General features: G+C 36.7%; 1 protein-coding gene across 3 annotated transcripts in view; it reads right to left on the bottom strand.

Moving 5' to 3' along the window:
• PRKD1 (protein kinase D1) overlaps positions 1 to 21,029 on the bottom strand; it is a 338,632-nt gene that overhangs the window by 7,805 nt on the left and 309,798 nt on the right. For all 3 annotated transcript variants that reach the window (XM_068546675.1, XM_068546694.1, XM_068546684.1), the window contains exons 14-16: positions 15,729 to 15,890; positions 15,066 to 15,164; positions 13,872 to 14,139 (exon numbers count right to left, since the gene is read on the bottom strand). In XM_068546675.1, coding sequence (XP_068402776.1) covers positions 13,872 to 14,139; positions 15,066 to 15,164; positions 15,729 to 15,890 — 529 coding nt within the window. The remainder of the gene's footprint in view (positions 1 to 13,871; positions 14,140 to 15,065; positions 15,165 to 15,728; positions 15,891 to 21,029) is intronic.

Below are 21,029 nucleotides of genomic sequence, written 5' to 3'. Positions count from 1 at the left end.
TTTCTCTTGTTGCCCCATCTGTTGAGAGACTGAAATGTCAGGAAAGTGAAGAGAAAATTTTATCAAACTTTTTTTTTTTTTTTTACCATGATGGGACTTTCAGCAGATGTTGGGATAGCTGAAGTTCTGTGTAAGTATATCTGAACAAAAACAAAATTAAATGGTATATGCAGATGTTGAAGGGCTTTATGTTTGAATATGAAAAGAAACATTCCATCGGTGTTAATTGTATGGATTCTATTTTCTTAGGGTGTCAAAATTCAGAATCATCTTTGAAATTGTGGAAACTATATTGCAGTCATTCTCCATTTCACAGCAAATACCATGTGTATGGACAATAGGTTCTGAGTATGCAGAAGGGACATTGGCATGTGTCATAGCTATGGCTAAACTAAACAGCATCCAAAGCTTGGAGAAAATCCTACATTAAGAATGGAACTGGACATATCTGAAGACATAATAGGACCCTCAGGTCACACCTCTCAGTCATCTTCCATTTTTCATCTTTTTTTGGCCAAGCCGAGAGGCTTGCAGGATCTTAGTTCCCCGATCAGGGATGGAACTCGGGCCCCTGCAGTGAAAGCGCCAAGTCTTCAACCCTGGACCGCCAGGGAATTCCCCCATTTCCCATCTTTCATTTTAGGTACCTGCCTGTCCCCCCATTCTCCCCACTAGATTTTAGCTCCTTTAAGGTCCCACAGATTGTGTATTCATTTTTGCACAATTTCATAAATATTTAAAATCAAATGCATCATTTAATGTATTAGGAAAATGCTTGCTAAATAGCATTTGATAGATTGAATACATTAATTAGAAATTTAAATATCCATTTTCTCAGCTCTAAGTTTTAATATCCACATTATGTGCATATAGTTTGTATATTTTGGCTAAAAATACTCCTGGATGGTAGGACATCACACGTCTACAAACAGATCACAGGATCAATGACTTCCATCAGAAAATCAGAATAATGCTGAGAGGATCTGCAATACAGATCATGTTTACTTTACAACGTTTATTTGACACGAGAGAAATTATCTATGAAACCCAGGGGCTGACCTGTTTTGTCCAGACATGGTAGTTTAGAAAAAATTGTTTTTTCCATACTGTCTTTCGTCCAGCTGCAAGTTATTGAGGTACAAATTTTCAAATTAGAAACCAGATCAGAACTATCACTCTAGTGATGGAGTCTTCATCTGTCATTACTGAGCTCCTTGTTTTCTTTTTTCCCTTTCCATTCTGCCTCACTGCCTATCACCCTGTAGGCTCAGTACTTCTCCCTTTGGCTTGCTTCATGCTGATGGTAAGTTATGTGCTTATTTAAAAAATCGTTTTGCAACCCTTCACATTCCAGCTCTCAACCCGGCAAGCTGTTGCCCGGCAACACTAAGTGGGACGCTCCTCTCAGGGGCTGAAACCAGAGGCTGCCGGCAGCAAACAAGGCCACTGGAAATCATCATCTCACTCGTTCCTGAGTCAATTACCGCAATCCAATGAAGTGCAAGACCTTTAGAGATTCAAGCAGGGTCTTTCCTTTCCCAGTCCTTTCCTCTGTAGAAAGTTATTCTATCATTGGGTAGTCCTTTGCTTTACATTCAGTTTAATTTCCTCCTGAAGACTAGAAAGACAATCTTGGAAATCATGAATTGTTTAAACACAGCATACAGCAGCCCCCAAACTGATGCCAAATTGATTCAAAATTTAAAGTCTAAATTAAAATATATTTATATTAGTTTAATGAAGTTTGGGGTGAATTTTTCTTTTTTTCATTTTCACTTGGGAGAGGTTTCTGGGTTTTTTTTTTAATACTGATACTCAAGCCAAAGGTCAAGTGAAAAAAATCATTAGGGGCCTCCAGGTGTCGGTAGTTTTAGAAGCACCTCAGGTGTTTCTCATATGTGCTCCTAGGGTTGAGAATGGCTGTGCTAAGCGGTGCATCTCAGATTTTTACACCCATATGAATAATCTAGGGATCCTAAACTGTAGATTCTGATTAGGTAGGTCTGGGGTGGAACCTGAGAGTCCCAGGTGGAACCTTAGACCACATTTTGAATAGCAAAGGACTAGGGGTATGAGAACATTGAAAGTAGTTAAAAACTGGTTTAATATTGTTCAAAGGGCCCCAGAATAGATGGATATAAACATAGAGAAGGCCCCATCTTGTTCAGTATTCCGGAACGAAGACAATAGAAAGGTTTCAGGATAGCTTCTCCTCAGAGGATTCCGACAGGAAGGGCAAACAAGCTGGATTACACAAATAAGTTCCAAGATAACTAGATACATATACAGCTGTACTGGTAAGATAACATTTAACAGGGACAAATGAAATAGAGTCCTCTATTTAGCCACCCACCTCCCCAAAACCAAACCAGTCTAAGTACAGAATTGAAAAATGTGGCTTATCAACAACATTTATAAGAAAAAATTCAGGGTCCTAAATGCACAGTAAACTCAACATGAGTCTACATTTTATACATACATCAAGTGTTATTTTATGCCATGCTAAAAGAAATGTGTTCTTTATAATGAAGGAATGGTGGATTCACGTTATTCTCAGGCTCATTGAACCTTGAGTCAGAACAGTTTTGAGGTTTGATTTAAAAAGAACATAAAGAGGGGAGTGTCTGGACCAGAGTGAACAGGAGGTTAAAGAAAAAACTGACTGCCCAGGAGAAGAGAAAGCTTGGGGTGACATGATGGCTGTTTTCAAACCTCTGAGATAAGCTTTTATTTGGAAAAAGGATTGGGTTTGTTTCTACCAGTGGGTAAAAACCCAGAGGCATTTTGTTCATTGTGCTAGGCTCAAATTGAGAAGAAATAGGGCTCCTCATGAAACTGTACATTTTCCATTACAGTAGCAACATAAGAGTATTCTGGATAATTGCTCAGTGGATTGGTATTGTGGAGCAGTACAGGGGTAGGATAAGATTTTTAACATTCTGTATTTTGAAATATTATTCTGTGCTGTTATTGTGAAAGAAAGCAAATTTACAGAATATTTAACATTTGTTGTTCCTATATCCTGACATCTCCACATATATTTAGATGTCACATTTCAACTCAACTAGGATATACATTCAGAAGTGAAATTTTATTTTTATAATTGGGATATATAGGAAACATTTCAGTTTGGAGAACAAATAAACAGCCAATTTTTGAGTACTTATAATGCCAATGCTCTGGCTAAAACTTCTTCAGATCATTTTCTCTCTACAAATTATCATTTGTCAGGAAAAAAGTCTCACTAATTATATTTTATTTGCTATCAAAGGTTCCTTTCCTGGTGGGACACCTTTTCAGATATTAACTCATTTGGATTTTGAAATACGTATGTGTGTGTATGTATATGTATATAAACACATACACACATACATATATTTAAAAATTCACTCAACTAAGTAGATATCATTTAAACCATTGTATGTCTTTGGCTCATAATTTTAAAGTTCCGTATTACTGAACAAAAAGCATACTCTTTTTCAAAAAAATTAAACGCAAGTAATCCTAGAATTTCAAATAGAGATTGTTTAAAATGTTAAAAACCCAGTGGAAGTTGTGACCCACATCATTCACTATAGTTTATCAATCATGATAGAATCTCATGGTACCCAGCCCGTCATTTTTAAGTACTTCACTGCCTAGTCCCCTTGCATCTCCTCCATGCTGTTATGTCTGACAGTGGTGCTAATATGTTGACAAATCAATCTATTCATTAATATTCAGCAGGCTTGCTGGATCTGCAAGGCTCATAAACTGTTACAAACACAGTTTAATTTTTAAATGACAATTGTCTTTCTTTTGTTTCTCATACCATTGGATTTCTGGGTCTCATCTACCCGAGGCTTATTTTCAATAGGGTTATTTTTTGTTTTGAACAATATGTAGTGAAAGAGGGACCTACAGCTGGTTCCTTTTCATGGCAAAGTGCTACTTCCAACTTAAGTGTTTAGCGTTCTGGAACACTGTTGGATTTTGAAAACATACCATGTGGTAATGGTGCTAGGCTTTTATTTAGCTTTGCTTTGTGTTTGTACTGGCTGTATTTTTCATCTCCAATTTCTGGGGGAAAAACGCACTTGTGACCAATTTTATTTGAATTTACCACATTGAATGGCAAAAAAAAAAAATTGCTTTTAAAATAAAATTTAGATGCTTGGATAAATTTAGTGGTATATTATTATAGCCATTCTATGCCTTGGGATGCCATATATTCTGCACTGAACATAAATGTCAGCAGAGGATTGAGACCAAATGGAAGAATAAACTACAGCTGCGCTTATCAGGGGAAAGGAGCAGCAGAAATATTACCATTGAGACTGTTGGATCGCGCAGTGGAAAAAAACCTGTGTCACGGGTGTACCATCCCAAGTTGATAATTTTGAACTAAAGATAAGTTATAGGCTTAATGCAAGGGCATTTCCTTTTCTTTTTTTTCCTTTTCACATATGTCAAGGCTTCATGTCTGATCTTAATTCTTGATTATATCAACTAACCATGTGACTCTGAAGCTGAGCAGTGACAACACAGCAGGTGAGATGAGAATAGGTGCTTCTTCAGACTTCACCTGCAAGCACAGAAAATGATCTCTGTCTGCGGGGGTCGTGGGCTCTTTGTGAGACAATTTCTGAGGTTGCCTCCGTGTTGATTACTGCCTGCTTGCCTCCCTAATGGCATATAAAGGAATATCAAAACTCAGAAGGAAAAAATAGTAATTTATCCAGTGATCATCATGGTCTATTACTAACCTTCCTCAGATTTACCGTGTGTCTCTAATTGAACACATCAATTCAATCTGATGATGGAAATGTACTTTTACTCTAACAGAGGCTTTCCCATCACTGCAGGTTTGCCATCATTCTCCTAGTAGGATGATTTGCACTGAAGCAAATTATATTTCACCTTATTAGCTATACAATCCACCTCACATGGTTACCTGTGTCATCTCTCTTCTTCTTCTAAGAATAAACGCTTGGGTAAAAAAATGCTGTATAAAAAAGCCATTTATAAAGTAGAGTAATTTAAGATGTGTTAGGATCTTGACCAACTGAAGGAATGTAGAAAAAGAGAATTAGTTTGACTTTCACACTTGCAAATTCTCCTTTGTGCGGGCAGAGCAGGTTTAGAGATTTAAGATTACATCTTCCTCATCTGCTCAGTCACCAAGCAAGGATTGGTATTATAGAAAAGGAACTATAACCCTCTAACTCTTCAGTAATATTCACATATAAAATAGTATATACATATATGTATGTATATATATAGATAGATATAGATACATAGATATAGTTTGTATATTTAACATGATAGACAACTTTTAGACCAGGTGTGCAAGAATTTTAGTCACACAAAAGGTTGCACTCCACTTATTCCTGGAACTTTCTTGCACTTTTGTCCCTTATTATTATTTTTTACAAAAGTGTCATATGCACCTGGTAAAAGATCTAAATCAATCAGTAGGAAGAGTTCAACTTGAAAGATAAAACCTAATATCTCATTATTAAACCTCTTTTAACTATGTAAAAAATTTCTTCTGATGACCTCTACACCTTAAAAAAAAATATGTGCAGTATCATTTATGCTTGATTCACTAACTTTAAGCTATTCAGAGTATGGATGAATGCCAGTCTGTGAAATGTTTATTAGTTTACAATGAGATAAGTATAGAAAGTGAGACTAAGTCTTTGGAAACTTTCACAGCATTTTGACATTGCTGTCACATTTTTATTATATTTCACAAAGTACTGATCCATATGTTTGGAAATTAAAATAAAATAAAACTGGTCCTTTATCACATAGTTTGAGAAGAACCACCTTAAAAACAAAACAAAATAAAACATTGATTCTCTTCCATTAAGGACAATGAATCATTTCATTTTAGCTTTTTCTACCTCACTGTCCTTCATGCAATTAATTTAGTTACATTAAATTAATGTACTGGCTACTGTTGTAATTTAGAACAGTGCCTGGTGCACAACGCAGGATATATATATATATATATATATATATATATAAAACATTTATTCAAAAGGATTAACTCTATGATTAAATCATGCATGTGGTGAATGTACTGGGCTGGCCAAAAAGTTCATTCGGGTTTTTCCGTACACTCTTACGGGAAAACCCAAACGAACCTTTTGGCCAACACAATACATAAGCCAATGCATTCACCTCGGCAGAATCGGATATGAACTCTGTGCAAGTTACAGTTCTTACAGCTCCTTTCACCTCTTTTCTGTCCTCCTTTCCAGTGTGAAAGAAGTTTCATTATTTACACATCCTTTTGCATAATTATAATGAAGTCAGATATGTTTGGTCTAAAGGTTTTCTATAATTTAAAATTAATAAGCAATATGTGGAATAATTTATATATAACTATGAACTATAGGATTATAACTCATACCCCCTATAGTCTATAACCTATAACCCTACAACCTGTAGCATCAAATTTCTACACCTATGCCCACTCAAAGGAGAATTTTCAAGTGTTAAAAGGATTCTCTCTTCCTATATTCCCTTAATTGCTCAAAATCATGACACACGTTAGTTTCTTCTTTATTACACATAACTTTATCACACAAATTTTTGCATTTCCTGGAGTTTCTTTTTTCTTCTTTCATCTTGACATAGGAAGCTTGTCAAGAAGCTTTTTCTTATTTTTTTTCTTACTATTTTCATGGAAGTCTATATTGAAATACATTCAACATTTGGAACAAATTACAGGTCCTGATATTAAATATCTGATAAAGAAAATGATGTGGATACAAAAAAATGTTACAAATGAGAGGAATTTTTAATTCATCTAAATTTGAATATTGGAAACTTACTAAAATTTTTTTTAGAGCACTGTCAGCTGTCAGGTCTTTCAGGGGATCAGGGCTCCCGAGCAGTGTTTTAGAAAGTGTGCTCTATGGACTTCTTACAGTCTCAGAGCAAGATGGCAGTTTATGGGGGTGGAGTCTGGGAATCCCCATTATTAACTAGCTCCTCTGATTAACTGCTGGCATGCCAAAGTTAAAAAATGTCTGCTATACATTTAGAACTAGACAATTACAGGTAGTTTAAAACGAGCCATGATCAAGGAGGTTCCTTGGCAAAATTATGAGTAATCCCCTACCTTGCAAATATTCCTGTGTTCTGACTATTACGTAGTTTTTCCATTTCCTGTTTTTAAGCTCTACATCCCTGTTACCTATTTCTTAACTTATAGATTGAGTCTTGGTTGCAATTTTCTGGTTTTTTGGCCATGTCCATCCAGGATTCACCCTTATTATGTACTAGATGTGACAAACATGGAGGACAACCTGGCCTATCTCTTGTTATTTTGGAATTGCTAAAAATGCAATGAAAGAAAGGGCATATTGGTACATGATCAAATAAGGTGCAATTCTCTTTAGTTTCATCTGATTATCTAAAAAAAGTTTAAGTGACAATGGGCTGCCTGTTCCATAAGATGAAGTAAATCTGCCTAATCAAGTAACTATTTGAAAATAGGTGAACAAGTCCTTTCAAGGAACTGAGAAATGTCATAGCCATCCTATGTGCTGAGGACTAAGCTTAACCTAGTATGAGATAAAGCTGGAGGTGAGAGTGAGGTCATGTCTAATTACTGACAGGTAGTAATGGATAAACTGGATGGTCAAATGGCCATCAGATAGTCACAATGATGAAATGAAACAAGGTACAACACACTGCCTTAGAATGAACTGAAATGTTCTCAAACTCCTCCCTTCCCATGATTACCTAAAGTCTCCTTTTGTGCAATTATTTGTAATCATATGATTCATTCTGGAGTGTTTTATTGCATACATGCATTTTTATTTAGTTATATATGTATAGCGATATATAATTTATACAACTATTTAGTTATATATATAACTGTGATTAAATATGTGTTTAGTTACATACATAATTATATAACTGTATGTGTGTGTGTGTAGAACTAAAAATATATACACAGAGAGATCGATTGATCATGTAAAGTGATTGGAAATAGTGTTGGTAATCTAGTTATGTCAATCATTGTGCTAACCACTTTCCAGTGCAATTTCATTTAATACTTAAAATAATCCAGTGAGTTAGTAACTAGTGTCACTGTATTGCAGACAAGAAAACTGAGACCTGAAGGAATAAGTAACTTGGATGAGGTCACCAAGATGCTGAGTGGAAGCAACTCAGGTCTTTATCACAACATGATCCTGTTTCCCTGTCTTTTTAGACATTATTAAAAATTGTGTTGCTACACTCGCTCTAAGCTAGTGAAAACATATTAAAAATTTAATGTGACAGCATGGCTAAATCCATTAGAAAGGATAATCAAGTGGCTGTAAATGCAGTGGGTAAGAGCATTTGCCTTGGAGCAGGCTGACAGGATTTGCACCCTAGCCCCACCCAGGGAAGCCACTTAAGCTTCTATGTCTGCAGTGCCTCATCTTTAAAATGGAAACAATTATAGTATCTACTCAAAGGTTGGGGACAATTAAATAAGTTCATATATGTAAAGTGTGTAAAGTAGTGCTTGGCTACAGTGCAAAGGTTATAGAAGATTAGTGATTCTTATTTTTTTCTTTCAAAATTTAACTAATTTTACTATTACTATTTAACCTGTAACATTTGCTAAGTTAAATTTTCCCCAAATTTTTTCTCATTTTTCAAGTCATGCTTTAATTCACAAAAAAATCTATTTTTATAACAGACATCTGTTAATGCCTTTGTGTTTGTTTTTAGCCTAGTATCTTTTCCCTGCAGGAACTTCCTCTCTCCAACCTGGAGGGGCTCTCCATCATCCACAGTGCCAATCAGAGCCAGGCTCCTGCCGTGACAATGTGATTGTTCCCAGGGTATTACAGGATTTAAGGGCAGCCAATCAGTGCCCCTTTCAGAGACTCTACAGCTACTGACAGATAATTATGGTTCCATTCTGAGTCATGTACAATGGGTAGCATGTAAGCCTGGAGCTGCTGGGAGATCACTTTGTACCACATGAGAAGCCCACCTGAGAAGGAAGCCATCGTAAAGCAAAGCAGAGGTAAGAGAGAGAGAAATTTGACACTTGAACTATAGGATCCAGATGAATGGAGTTCACCTTCTGGAGTTCCCCAGTTGTGTGAGTCAATAAATTATCTCTGTCTAACTTAGAGATAAGTTTCTATTATTTGCATGCAAGAGTCCTGATTAACTCACTGATAAATTATTAGTAAGCATATCTCTAATGCCAATACTCAGCTTATTATATTATAATAGCAAAAATAATTAATGAGTTTAAAATATTCCCTATAGGGCTTCCCTGGTGGCGCAGTGGTTGAGAATCTGCCTGCTAACGCAGGGGACACGGGTTCGAGCCCTGGTCTGGGAAGATCCCACATGCTGCGGAGCAACTAGGCCTGTGAGCCACAACTACTGAGCCTGCGTGTCTGGAGCCGGTGCTCCGCAACAAGAGAGGCCGCGACAGTGAGAGGCCTGCGCACCGCGATGAAGAGTGGCCCCCACTTGCCGCAACTAGAGAAAGCCCTCGCACAGAAATGAAGACCCAACACAGCCAAAAAAGAAAAAAAAAAAAATTCCCTATAGGTTGCTAAATATCAAGACGTTAGAAATAAGCACCCTTTGGTGTGCAACAATGTATGTTGTAAAAAATGGAGAGAAACCAATGATTTCAAGTCCAAGCCCTACTACTGTGTGACCTTAGGCAAGTCATTGAAACTTTCTGGTTTCTAACATAGAGACTAAATCAAGTTACTTATTAGAGGATTGCTGTGAGGATCAAATGGCACAATGATAGCTCAAGCACTCCAATATATAGTATTATATTTTACTGAGTCCATGTCTACACTAACAGAAAAAAAAGCATGATAAAGGAATTTTCTCTTCCTGACACATCTACGTATGTTACAAAGACCTTACAACTTTCTTTTATCTTTTGCTTTTCCATGCCAAGAAAAAAAGTACAACTAACAATTTTTCTGAAGAACACTTGGGAAATGTGCACATCAGTTTGCATATAATTTCTAAAATTATACAATCAATTCTTGGTTACTCGCCAGAGCAACTGCTTAGCTTAGTGTTCTGCTATCCTTTTCCTAGATCCAAATCCTTGACTCACCCCACACCTGCGTTCTATAAATGCCTTTCACATCCTTTATCTCTTTCAGTCTCTATTACAACTTCATTATATGGGCAGGAATCATTACCCTGTTTTACAGATGAGAAACTGAAGCTCAGAAAAGGTAAGTGATGGCTAATGAGAATGGCAGGAAGTGCAACACCACAAACTGCTTCACTGCTGATCCTTACCTCTGATTTAGAGTCACTGAGGTTCCTAGATTTTTACTTCCTTGCATCTGGCATTTTAGTGGTTCTGGTGTGGTTTATAGTATCCTGAGACTGAAAATTCACTAATTTCAGTTGTGACCACCCTTTGCCCGATACTAGTTTGCTCGTGTATTCATCAGATCCTATGTGCTTAAAATTATTTGGTACCGGCCCTGTGATAATATCTAATCAGGAAACTATTTGTTCCCAACAAGACAGTGGAATAGAATCTGGGCCGGTAATTACTTTTGTAACACCTCAGCTAATATTATGACATAATTTAATTAGCTTTTCTTTATATTCAATAATACTTCTGTTCGTACACCAGCAGGTAGGTTAACTCATTTGCCATCTGAGCTTCATTGAGCAAATAGTACAACTCCTGTGCCTCAAAGGCAAGGATGAGCTAGAAAAAGATACTGAGAAGAGAGGCCAGTTAATTCCCAAACTGATGCTTGAGTCATTTAGAAGAAGGAGATTCTACCTGAGCTGGTTTCCACATCACTTTGTCTGAGTGGCAGGAAATTTTTAGTGCTTAGACATATCTATAGCCAAGTAAAATGTGTTCTTTCTGGTCAAATATAAATGCCTCTTGAATAATCCCATGTAATTCCCTCTTTGTAAAACGCTGTATCTCTTCCTTTTCATTCTTCAGGGACTGGCCTAAGTTCCATCTCCCCCGAAAATGCAATTCTGACTAGTCAAGTCCACAGTGATTCTCCCTCCTCTGAACTTGGAGACCCTGATTTTATACCAAGCTAACAATTCAAGGAAATAAATGATCATTTTCCCAAGTTCATATAACTCATCTCCCCAACAAACTTTCAAGGACATTTTATGAAAACTTGAAGGACATTTTATGTTTTGCCCTTTACTTTCATATTACTTATGCATGTATATTGTGGTTTCCCAACAAGAGTTTCTTGAGCTATTGATATCTATGCCTCTGGTTTCTATTACTAGTGATAATTAAACATTCACAATCTATAGCTTCTATCTCCACAGAAGGCCAGCATATTTCCATGATACCAGAGGGTGGGCATCATTTGTTCCACTACTTCAAGAAAAAGTACTCTACTACTCCAAGAAAAAAAGTTTTTAATGTGAAGGCTGTTTTCCTAATGTCCTATTCTTGCATAACACGAAAATGTATGACTGGCTTTAGAGATATTTCAGATTTGCACTGTGGTAACAACATCAAGCTATCCTACTGGATTTCTAGATTATAGGTATCAAACATACCTTTAACTGTATTTAAAGGTAATGTTCCCTGACAAGGTTAGGTCACAAGGTTATTTGATAATTCTCTCCTTTCTGCCACCTGGCTGAGAAAAAGAATCACACTTCCCTTTTTTGCCCTATTGAATTATCCTAAATATTTCATTAGTCCTTTGGCTACATGGTAGTTCTTTTTAAGGTCACAGATTCCTTTAAAATATATCCACCTAGCTATGATTTACAACTAATTAAATGATGTTAAAGGTTGTTGACAAAATCAAAACTACAATGAGGTATCACCTCACACCAGTCAGAATGGCCATCATCAAAAAGTCTCCAAATAATAAATGCTGGCGAAGGTGTGGACAAAAGGGAACCCTCCTACACTGTTGGTGGGAATGTAAATTGGTGCAGCCACTATGGAAAACACTGTGGAGGTTCCTCAAAATACCAAAAATAGAGTTGCATATGATCCAGCAATCCCACTCCTGGGCATACACCCAGATAAAACTATAATTCAAAAAGATACACGCACCCCTATGTTCATAGCAGCACTATTTACAATAGCCAAGATATGGAAGCAACTTAAATGGCCATTGACAGAGGAACGGATAAAGAAGATGTGGTATATATGTACAATGGAATGTTACTCAGCCATCAAAAACAATGCAATAATGCCATTTGCAGCAACATGGATGGACCTAGAGATGATCATACTAAGTGAAGTAAGTCAGACAGAGAAAGACAAATACCATATGATATCACTTATATGTGGAATCTAAAATACGATACAAATCAACATATCTACAAGACAAAAACAGACTCACAGATATAGAGAACAGACTTGTAGTTGCCAAGGAGGGGAGGGGAGGGAAGGAATGGGCGTTTTGGATTAGCAGAGGCAGACAATTATATATAGGATGGATAAACAATAAGGTCCTACTGTATAGCACAGGGAACTATATTCAATATCCTGTGACAAACCATAATGGAAAAGAATATAAAAACATATATATATATATAATGTGATATATATAGATATATAATGTGTATATATATATATGTATAGCTGAGTCACTTTGCTGTACAGAAGAAATTAACACAACATTGTAAATCAACTATACGTCAATAAAATTTTTTTAAAAAGGTTGCTGCCAATAGTAACTCAAAGCTCTGATAATAGATGGATCGTGACATTTAATATGAATGTAGTCTAAGAACTAATTGTCCAAGCAGTTTATACATGCTCTTTTCCAATTTCTGCACCACCACGTGCAATAACAGGTATCAAATAGATGTTTATCTATGAATGTATTTGCCTCTTTAAGTGGTGAAAAATCTCAACAAACTTAGAACTAGATGTTGCCTGAAAACTAAAAAGGAAGCAGGACCAGTGGTTACAGAATGTATGCTCAGAACATCTGGGTATAAATTCTGGCTCTGCCACTCACTAGCTTTGTGATTTTGGCAGGTGGTTCACTTCTTTTGATTCAGTGTTCTCACTTGAAATATAGATATAATAGCTAAACCTGTCTTCAGGTTTTGTGTGTGTGTGTGTGTGAGATTTAAATAAACTCCAAAGCACGTTCATGAGGAACTGCTTTCTGAAGCATGCAGTGAGCCATTTTCGCTGCCCTGACCGCCCCACCACTTCTTTTAAAACTATCTATCACTCTTCCTTTAAGAAGGAAACATTTATTAAGAAGAATTTAATTTTAAATAATGCAACACTGCCAAGGTAATCTATCCTAAAAAAAAGCATCAGAGATACATATAAGAAATTATACATAAAGGTTATCTAACACTGAACAAATAGAAATAACCTAAAAATATAATAGCAGGGAATATGTATAAAATATTATACATGCTCTAATGTCACATAAAGGAAAACAGTATACAAAGAATGTGGTATACTAATATATGTAATGTGACAATTAAAATATCAATATCATAAGGTTCTTGTGTCCATAATAAGTTAAAAGTGCTTAATATAGAAATAGGCATATAGTAAATAAAAGATTACTGTTAGTAAAGATCAAGTATTACCATTATATCAATGTGTAAACATTTATAAATTCTAAGGAAATACACCAAATATTAACAGTTTCTCTTTATTTCAGTTACCTTTTAATGTGTATTTCTCAATTTCTCTATAATATATATACTTTTTACCAGTAGATATTTTTGTCTCCATTTCCTTTACTTCTCCACCCACCTCAACAAATTTGTGCCCCTGCCTTAGTGGGCAATTTGCAATAAGCATTTATCAATTTAAAAATTAACAACTGAACTAATAATATAACACAATGATGAAATCATTATCACTTTTGAATGGAAGATATTACCTTCATGAGAGATTTCCTTCCAGGGATTTGGTGGATACATGAAAGCTGCATTCTGGATTTGGTCATGTATGTCCTCATCTTCATTAAATGGGAATGTGCCACTTAGGCTTACATAGATGATGACCCCAACAGACCACATGTCTAGAGAGCGATTATAGCCCTTGTTCCTTAGAACCTCAGGAGCCAGGTAAGCTGGGGTACCCACCACTGACCTCCGGAAAGACTTCTCTCCAATGATCCGGGCAAAACCAAAATCACAAAGTTTCACCTGTTGATAATAATGGTTTGGAGATACAGTAAGGTCACAAATTGTGTGTCTTAGTCCACATCCGCTAAAAAACAACTATAATATTTTACATATATTATATGGATTTCTCATGGTAGACTAGCTATTTTCCATTTTATGTACTTGAAGATAGTGGTTTATGTACTGATACAAAAGTATGCTTTTATTCATAAAAATATCATCTAAACATTCTCCTTCCCTCCTCCGTAAAACCAGAGATAAATGTGAAAATGTGTATACACAGAAGTGGGTAATATTGTTTTACCAGGCAGGAAAACATCATGCAAACTGATGGATTTAACTCAAGGGCTTATTATAAGTACAGGTTGAAGGATAAGCACAAGGACGCATCATGCCATCCACAATAATCCTCCAAATTAGCTCTGCACGGACACCTAGCCAGGACCTGAGGGTATCAGGGAGCCAAGGCAGAAGAGCCACCTCAGTCAGGTCCCTTCAGATATGACAGTTCCTGGGAAGAGATCCAGTTGTCTTGCATCCTCTGAGTTGAGGAAAAGAAGAAACTTTTTTCCTTGCCCCTGAGAACAACACCGAACTGCCATATCTTGCCTAACATTACAGAGCTGGTAGCATCCCTGGGACTCTTTAAGCGTCTCCCTCTTAGGCCAGTGCTCCCAGCATTGACCTCGTGCTGCCAGTTCTCCAGGATGTCCACACGACAGAAGCAGAAGCAGAATGAGAGGCTCTGTGTGCATTATTAAGGAAGGCTGAACTGAGATGCACAGCGACAAAGCTGCAGTCCCCACAATATAAGAAGGGTAACAAATGGATGAAAACAGACAGGTGAAACTTGAAACAAAGGTTTTGAGGAGAAAGGGTGACAGAATGCTGCAGGGGAACCAGTGATGCTGTGGCCTGGCTTTTTGCTGAGAGGCTTTCATACTTGCCTGAGGGAAAGGATCAGCTGATGCTAGCAACACGTTTTCTGGTTTGAGGTCACAGTGAACAATATTTTTAAAGTGTAGATGACGCAAAGCTACAAGTATCTATAAAGGAAAAAATCATCAAAATCATTTTATTTTAGTCTAAAAGTTTATTTCAAAATGTTTTCTACTAGGACATAAATTTAGAGGGTCAAGAGAAAACTCAAAATGAATGGTTGAGTTTCTTTATACTCCAGTCCCTGAAATGAGCTAGACTAACACAGCAGGTTTCTAAGGAAACTTTAATGGAAAAAGTATCATATTATGGTATCCATAGAGCAACCACAACAGGTATAGATAAAAGAATTCAGTGATATCTAACAAGGATACATATTCTTGAATATTTTCAAAGAATCAGGACTCAGTCACTGTGCATTTTAAAATTTCATGAGTAGTTTTAATACATGGGCCTGCACACACATTATTCATTTGGTACGTATCCTGAACTCTGGATGCTACAGATATAAATTAGAGACTACAATAAGCCACTGCAACTTTTTTTTAAAGTGTAGTTTAGACTGTGGAGGTAGGGACTAAACAACAAGGGTAGAAAGCTCTAGTTAAACAGTGATAACATTTGATATTAGATATTACCTTTTTTTTTTCTGACTCTAATTGATTTCTTACCTGAGTAATTAAAAACTTCGTTATGTGCTCTGGCAACCTGCCCTTTTCACTTGACAAGATCATCTCCAGCATGTCTCCATGGAGTTTTTCCATAACAACAAACACTCTTTCAGGCGTCTCAAACATACACTCCAAATTTACAACACCAGGGTGATGAAGGTTCTATTAAAGATAAATAAAGCACTTGAAGAAAATGAGTTTTTTGATACTGTTTGGCAAGCTCACTGATTATACAAAACTGTTCAAGTTTAAAGCTATGGAGAAACCCACACTTAAGATTTTTAACACCTCTAAATTCCACATGTGCTGCCTTATATTTTTGAAATTCTAATGTCTCCAAAAAATACATCTTTACTTTCTGTGCATAGTGAAATTTTTTTTTTTCTATGCTACAAATCCAAGTTCCAGCACAGTGAATTGCTAATTAGGTTTTAATTAGAATACCATACTGAGAAATCTGTAATTTCTTAGGATCATCTCCAATATTAAGCATACTGTCCTAAATAAGTTTACTAGGCCATCTCTACACACTTCGTAGAAATTTAAGGTAGACAAGATGAAGTATGTTCATGGAGTGCATCTGACTGCACTGATGAAGCACATTAGTCAAAACCTTTTGGCACTGCTCTGCTCTTGGAGGCTGCTCTAGTTTGCTACAGAAGCTCTTACATGGAGTAAAGATCCCCATGAAAACAGAAAAGAAGTGATTATTGAGCCCTGTTTTGTTCAGGACACCATGCTATGTGGTACTGCTGCACGGTTCTCAAGCACTCAATAAATATTTCCACAATAAAGTAATGGCCAATACTGATAGGCTGAATTTGGCTTGACAGGTTGTCACACATGTCAAGTAAAGTTACTTTTAACATTAGATGGGCCCTTGTCATGATGCTTAAGTCTGAATGTTGGTCTGGGGTCATCAACAAAAGCCTTTGATCATTTGACTTTTAATATTTTTTTCTGCACATGACAACAAAAAATCCTAACATTAAAAGAACTATTACATATTCCACTTATATTTCAACGAAAAACAGGGGAAAAAATCATCATGAATAAAAACTACCAAAAGAAAAAAATAGGGACTAACTTTAATGTGCTAACAGCTGAACAGGCAGAAGAAACTGCATCCTTTATTCTAGGGAAAAAAAAATCTCAGCGAGCAATAAAATTGAATGTAAAATGAAAATTCCACAAATTATTGGAAACCTGAAATGGTTCACTCTTCAGACCTCACAGACAGATGCTGGGTGGTGAGCAGCAGAGGGGATGTGGGTGGATCTGCACTGCCATTGTCTTCCATGCTACTCGTCGGCATAGAGAGCCTGGCATCAACTCAACATGGAGCTACGGCTCTGGTTGGCAGTAGCTCCCGTGATGATAACCTGTCTCTCAGGGTGCCCTTCCACTACTTTGGCAATTTTGATCTCCACCTCAGACATCTGATGGGTCTTTCTGATTCTGAGGCCTTGGTGCCCAATCATGCAGTATAATGTGGTCATGGAATAGCAAGGTACTGAATGTGGTCTGAGAGATGCCTGCACACCTACCCAATGGCCTTTCACCTCTCGAGGGCTGGAGTGATTATTCTTGAAACTGTCAAATCTGGCTACTTCAGATAGACTAGGCCCCCAGAGTTATTCTCTCCTGGTCAGAGCTCAAGTACATGGAACAACGGTGGGATTAACAAAGCTCACGCTGTCATTACTCTTAAATTTCTTTGTCCCGACTGCCTACCAATAGGACCAGATAGCTGGCTGGCTTTGACCACTGTGGGAGAGCCAGATCCTTAGGTGGGAAACTCTAATTAATGACTCCATATATCTGTTCGATACGCAGTATGGAAGACCAGTGACGGCATCGTCCATATCTTAACCTGTGCCCAGCCTGTCTCATTTCTTTTCTCTTATATCCCCATCCCTGATAGAGGAGTCACAACAACTAGACAGACCACCAGCCTCTGGGTATCCAAGCATCTCAGCTGTCCTCTTTTCAATCAGTGATCACAGAAGAAGCTTTAAGGATGACATGAGAGTCCTGCCAGAGTCATGATTCTCCTGGGACAAGTCCACTATGAGATGTGATAAGTATACCCTCCTCTTCCGAGTATCTTCTTAACTGATTCTTTCTTCTGTTTACTCTAACTTTAAGCACTTAAGCAGTGTTCTTGGGAGTTTGGCTTCCTTAATTGTCCAAGGCCTTGTCTAGGTGGGGAGTAGGAACAATGAATAGGAAAGGAGCAGACCAACAGAAGTAGGCAGCAAAGCAAGAAGGTCCCTTGTGTATAGACAGAGGAAAACCTAGAGCGTAAAGGAGAAGACAGAAGTTAAGGGACTGAGACCTCCAGGACCCAAGGAGGGCAGGGGAGGACAAAAGTGGTGTGGTAGTGGCTCAGCCTGCTGCTTCTGCTGCCCTTGTCGTAGGCTGTGAAGGTTGGGGGGAGAGTCAGAAGATGACCAGGAATCTCTCCTACCTAAATTATTTGCATATATGCACAATGTCAACCCTCATGGGCCTCTACTTGTATTTTTCTAAGCATATGAGTTCCTAGAGGTACTTAAGTCCTTCAGTCAGTATACTCCTTTTTCCTTTCCACCACTCAACAAGATGACTTGAGGAACCCCTATTTAGAAGGTAGGACTTTAACATGTGCTTATCTAATTGGTATATTCCCAAAATGTTCTAGGCCAAAAGTATGCAATGGATTAATGAGATTGTTTACTGTCAACTATTTTGTGCCATGTTCCCTGTAGACTCTGAAGGACTGTACAACTGTCCTTTAACAGCATCTTTATGAAAAGGATAAGGGAAAATTTTTCTATTTCTCGATAAAGGACTTTGAATATAGTTAGGTATATATTTTAGAAAAAAGTATAGTCAATGAATGCATTGAACTAAAGGTCATGTATACACAACTGGTAAAAAAAAAATATGTCTTAGAAAAGTTTAAACTCATATGTTCATTGCAATTGGTCCTTGCTCTTTTACCAAAACCTTTATGTTTTATAGGTTTGCTAAAGAATACATTGAATGGTAGCTGAAAAATCTTTCCAATAGCAAAATGACTTTATTTTTTCTGTATAGCTGATATACAATAAGTTGATATTTTTTTGGGTTTATTATGTATGGTTGAGACAAGGCCATCATAGATGCCTACTCAAGACCCGTATTTTTTTGCACTGAACCAAATGACCAAACTTGTTTTTACATTTGACAATAACAAAAGAAAATGGAATATAAAGAATCATGCCTTCATCATCCAAATTCTCTCTACTATACTGATGAGAAGCATTTATTTAGCCTAGAGAAGATAATATTTGAAGACTAGAGATAGAAAAAAAAATTAAAGTCACTATTTTCTATCATGTATAATTCATATTATCTTTTTAATACCTTAAGATCAACTCTAAGATGAGCTTTAACCAAAGTAGTTGATGTGACTTGTTCACAATTTTAATTTTTTATATAAAATATGAAATAGCTTTTCAACATTTTCCTTCTGAAGTCTAAAGTAACTTAGTTAACTTAAAAATGGTTCGATGACTGTACCATCAACTGTGGAATAGTAGAGTTCAGAAAGAATTTTTGCTAACTTCTCAGGCCTATCTCAGGGATTTGGATAATAAATTTCATGGCAGAGTAAGCTACTACAGGACTTTTTGGCCATCTGTTTGTTGCATTTAAGTAATTTAATTTTCAGGAAATGAAACATTTGGTCAAATATAGGAAAGAATAGTGTCTATTCACACATTACAGATTGATGACATATCCATGGGGTGAATATAAGTTGTTTCGAAGACTGGGAGGAAATGCCATTTGGAGATCAAGACAAAAATTCTCCTGACTCAAATTGCAAAGAGAATTCTTATGTAATTAATGGAAACTAGCCACTAAAGCAAAGGATTTTATAAAAGCAGCAATATTTTATAAAAACATTTAATTAAAATTTTTAGTTTATGCATACCTTCTATTTTATGTTACTCTTTTTGGATTTGTATTAAGGAATATTTAATTTGTACTTATAATCTTTGATTCTAATAGTTTTGCTTTATTGTAAATCTAGCATTGCAAATTCATTCTATATATTTAGCTGTGATAAATTAATGTCATGTGTTCCCCTTCTTCTACCTTCAGGATTATTATACTCAAACATATGAGAGGTAGGAAAGAGAAAAATTAGAATCAATGTATCTTTTCAACAGGTTATTTAGGAGGATTCAGCCTTAATGTGGGAACTTCTGACTACTTTTCTATCAAACAACTAAGTGATTTAGGTTATACTGGGACAGAAAGAAAGAAACTTCAAAGTGAAGAATCCAGGATCTAAATTCTAAATAGCATGCAGAGCAGACAGAAGAATATACCACAGCACAGTGGTGCACAGCGGTGGGGGTGGGGAAGAGAGGTGCCTTTCTCGGAGGCACAGCACCATGGCAACGGCTTTGTTGATTCTCATTCCCGGATTGAGGGATAAACACACCATCTTATGAATTTTCTAAACACAGTCTCTTACAATTTATGCTTCATTTACTGGTCCTAGAAGTCACAATCACCTAATGCCTTATGAAGGGGACACAGCGTTTAACAGTACCTTGCTAGATGCTGAAAAGTCATCGTGTAGAGAGCAGATGATTATAAAAAGACTTGCGAAAGATAATACCCAAATTGATACAGTAAACTCAGCTATCTCTCCTAAATTCTCTCTTTAGTTTGATAACTGGAAATTTAAAGTAAGTGGCAGAAAAGAACATTTCCTTTTGTCTTTCACCTAAAGGAGGCTACATTAAGCTAAGTATGAACTGCCACAAACTTGCACCTTCTAATTTGTCCTCCCCTGTCTTCCCTTGTGCTGTATTTTTAAACTTCAATGATGGCAGAGGTGCCTCTACTGTGAAGTCAACAGGTGAGGGCTGTGTTACACCATGTGAGAGCCCTCCTGATCTAACATGAGGATGGAGATCCTTTGGTTGTTGCATGTGAATGTATCCCTATTTCATGTTCCGTTGGCAAAAAGCCTACAATTTAAATAGGCTCATACTCTAGTGGTTATCTTTTAGGAGGTAGCATTTTTGGGGGAAATTTCATCTGTAAAATTTTAGAAATGCACATTGATAATAACCTAGAACCAAATAAAGCTAACATATACTGTCAGAGGAATAAATGCACCGATATTACTTCAATAAGACCAGATGTAACAATCCACCCTCCTGTGAATAGGTATCACTGGCTGACATTTAGATCAATGGGGCCACAACCAAATTTAACCTATTAGACTTTGAGAACTCAGAAATGATCAGATCATTC

This window comes from Eschrichtius robustus, chromosome 1 (genome assembly GCF_028021215.1).
Source record: "Eschrichtius robustus isolate mEscRob2 chromosome 1, mEscRob2.pri, whole genome shotgun sequence".
NCBI classification, from domain to species: Eukaryota; Metazoa; Chordata; class Mammalia; order Artiodactyla; family Eschrichtiidae; genus Eschrichtius; species Eschrichtius robustus.
This window is presented reverse-complemented; position numbering and strand designations above follow the sequence as displayed.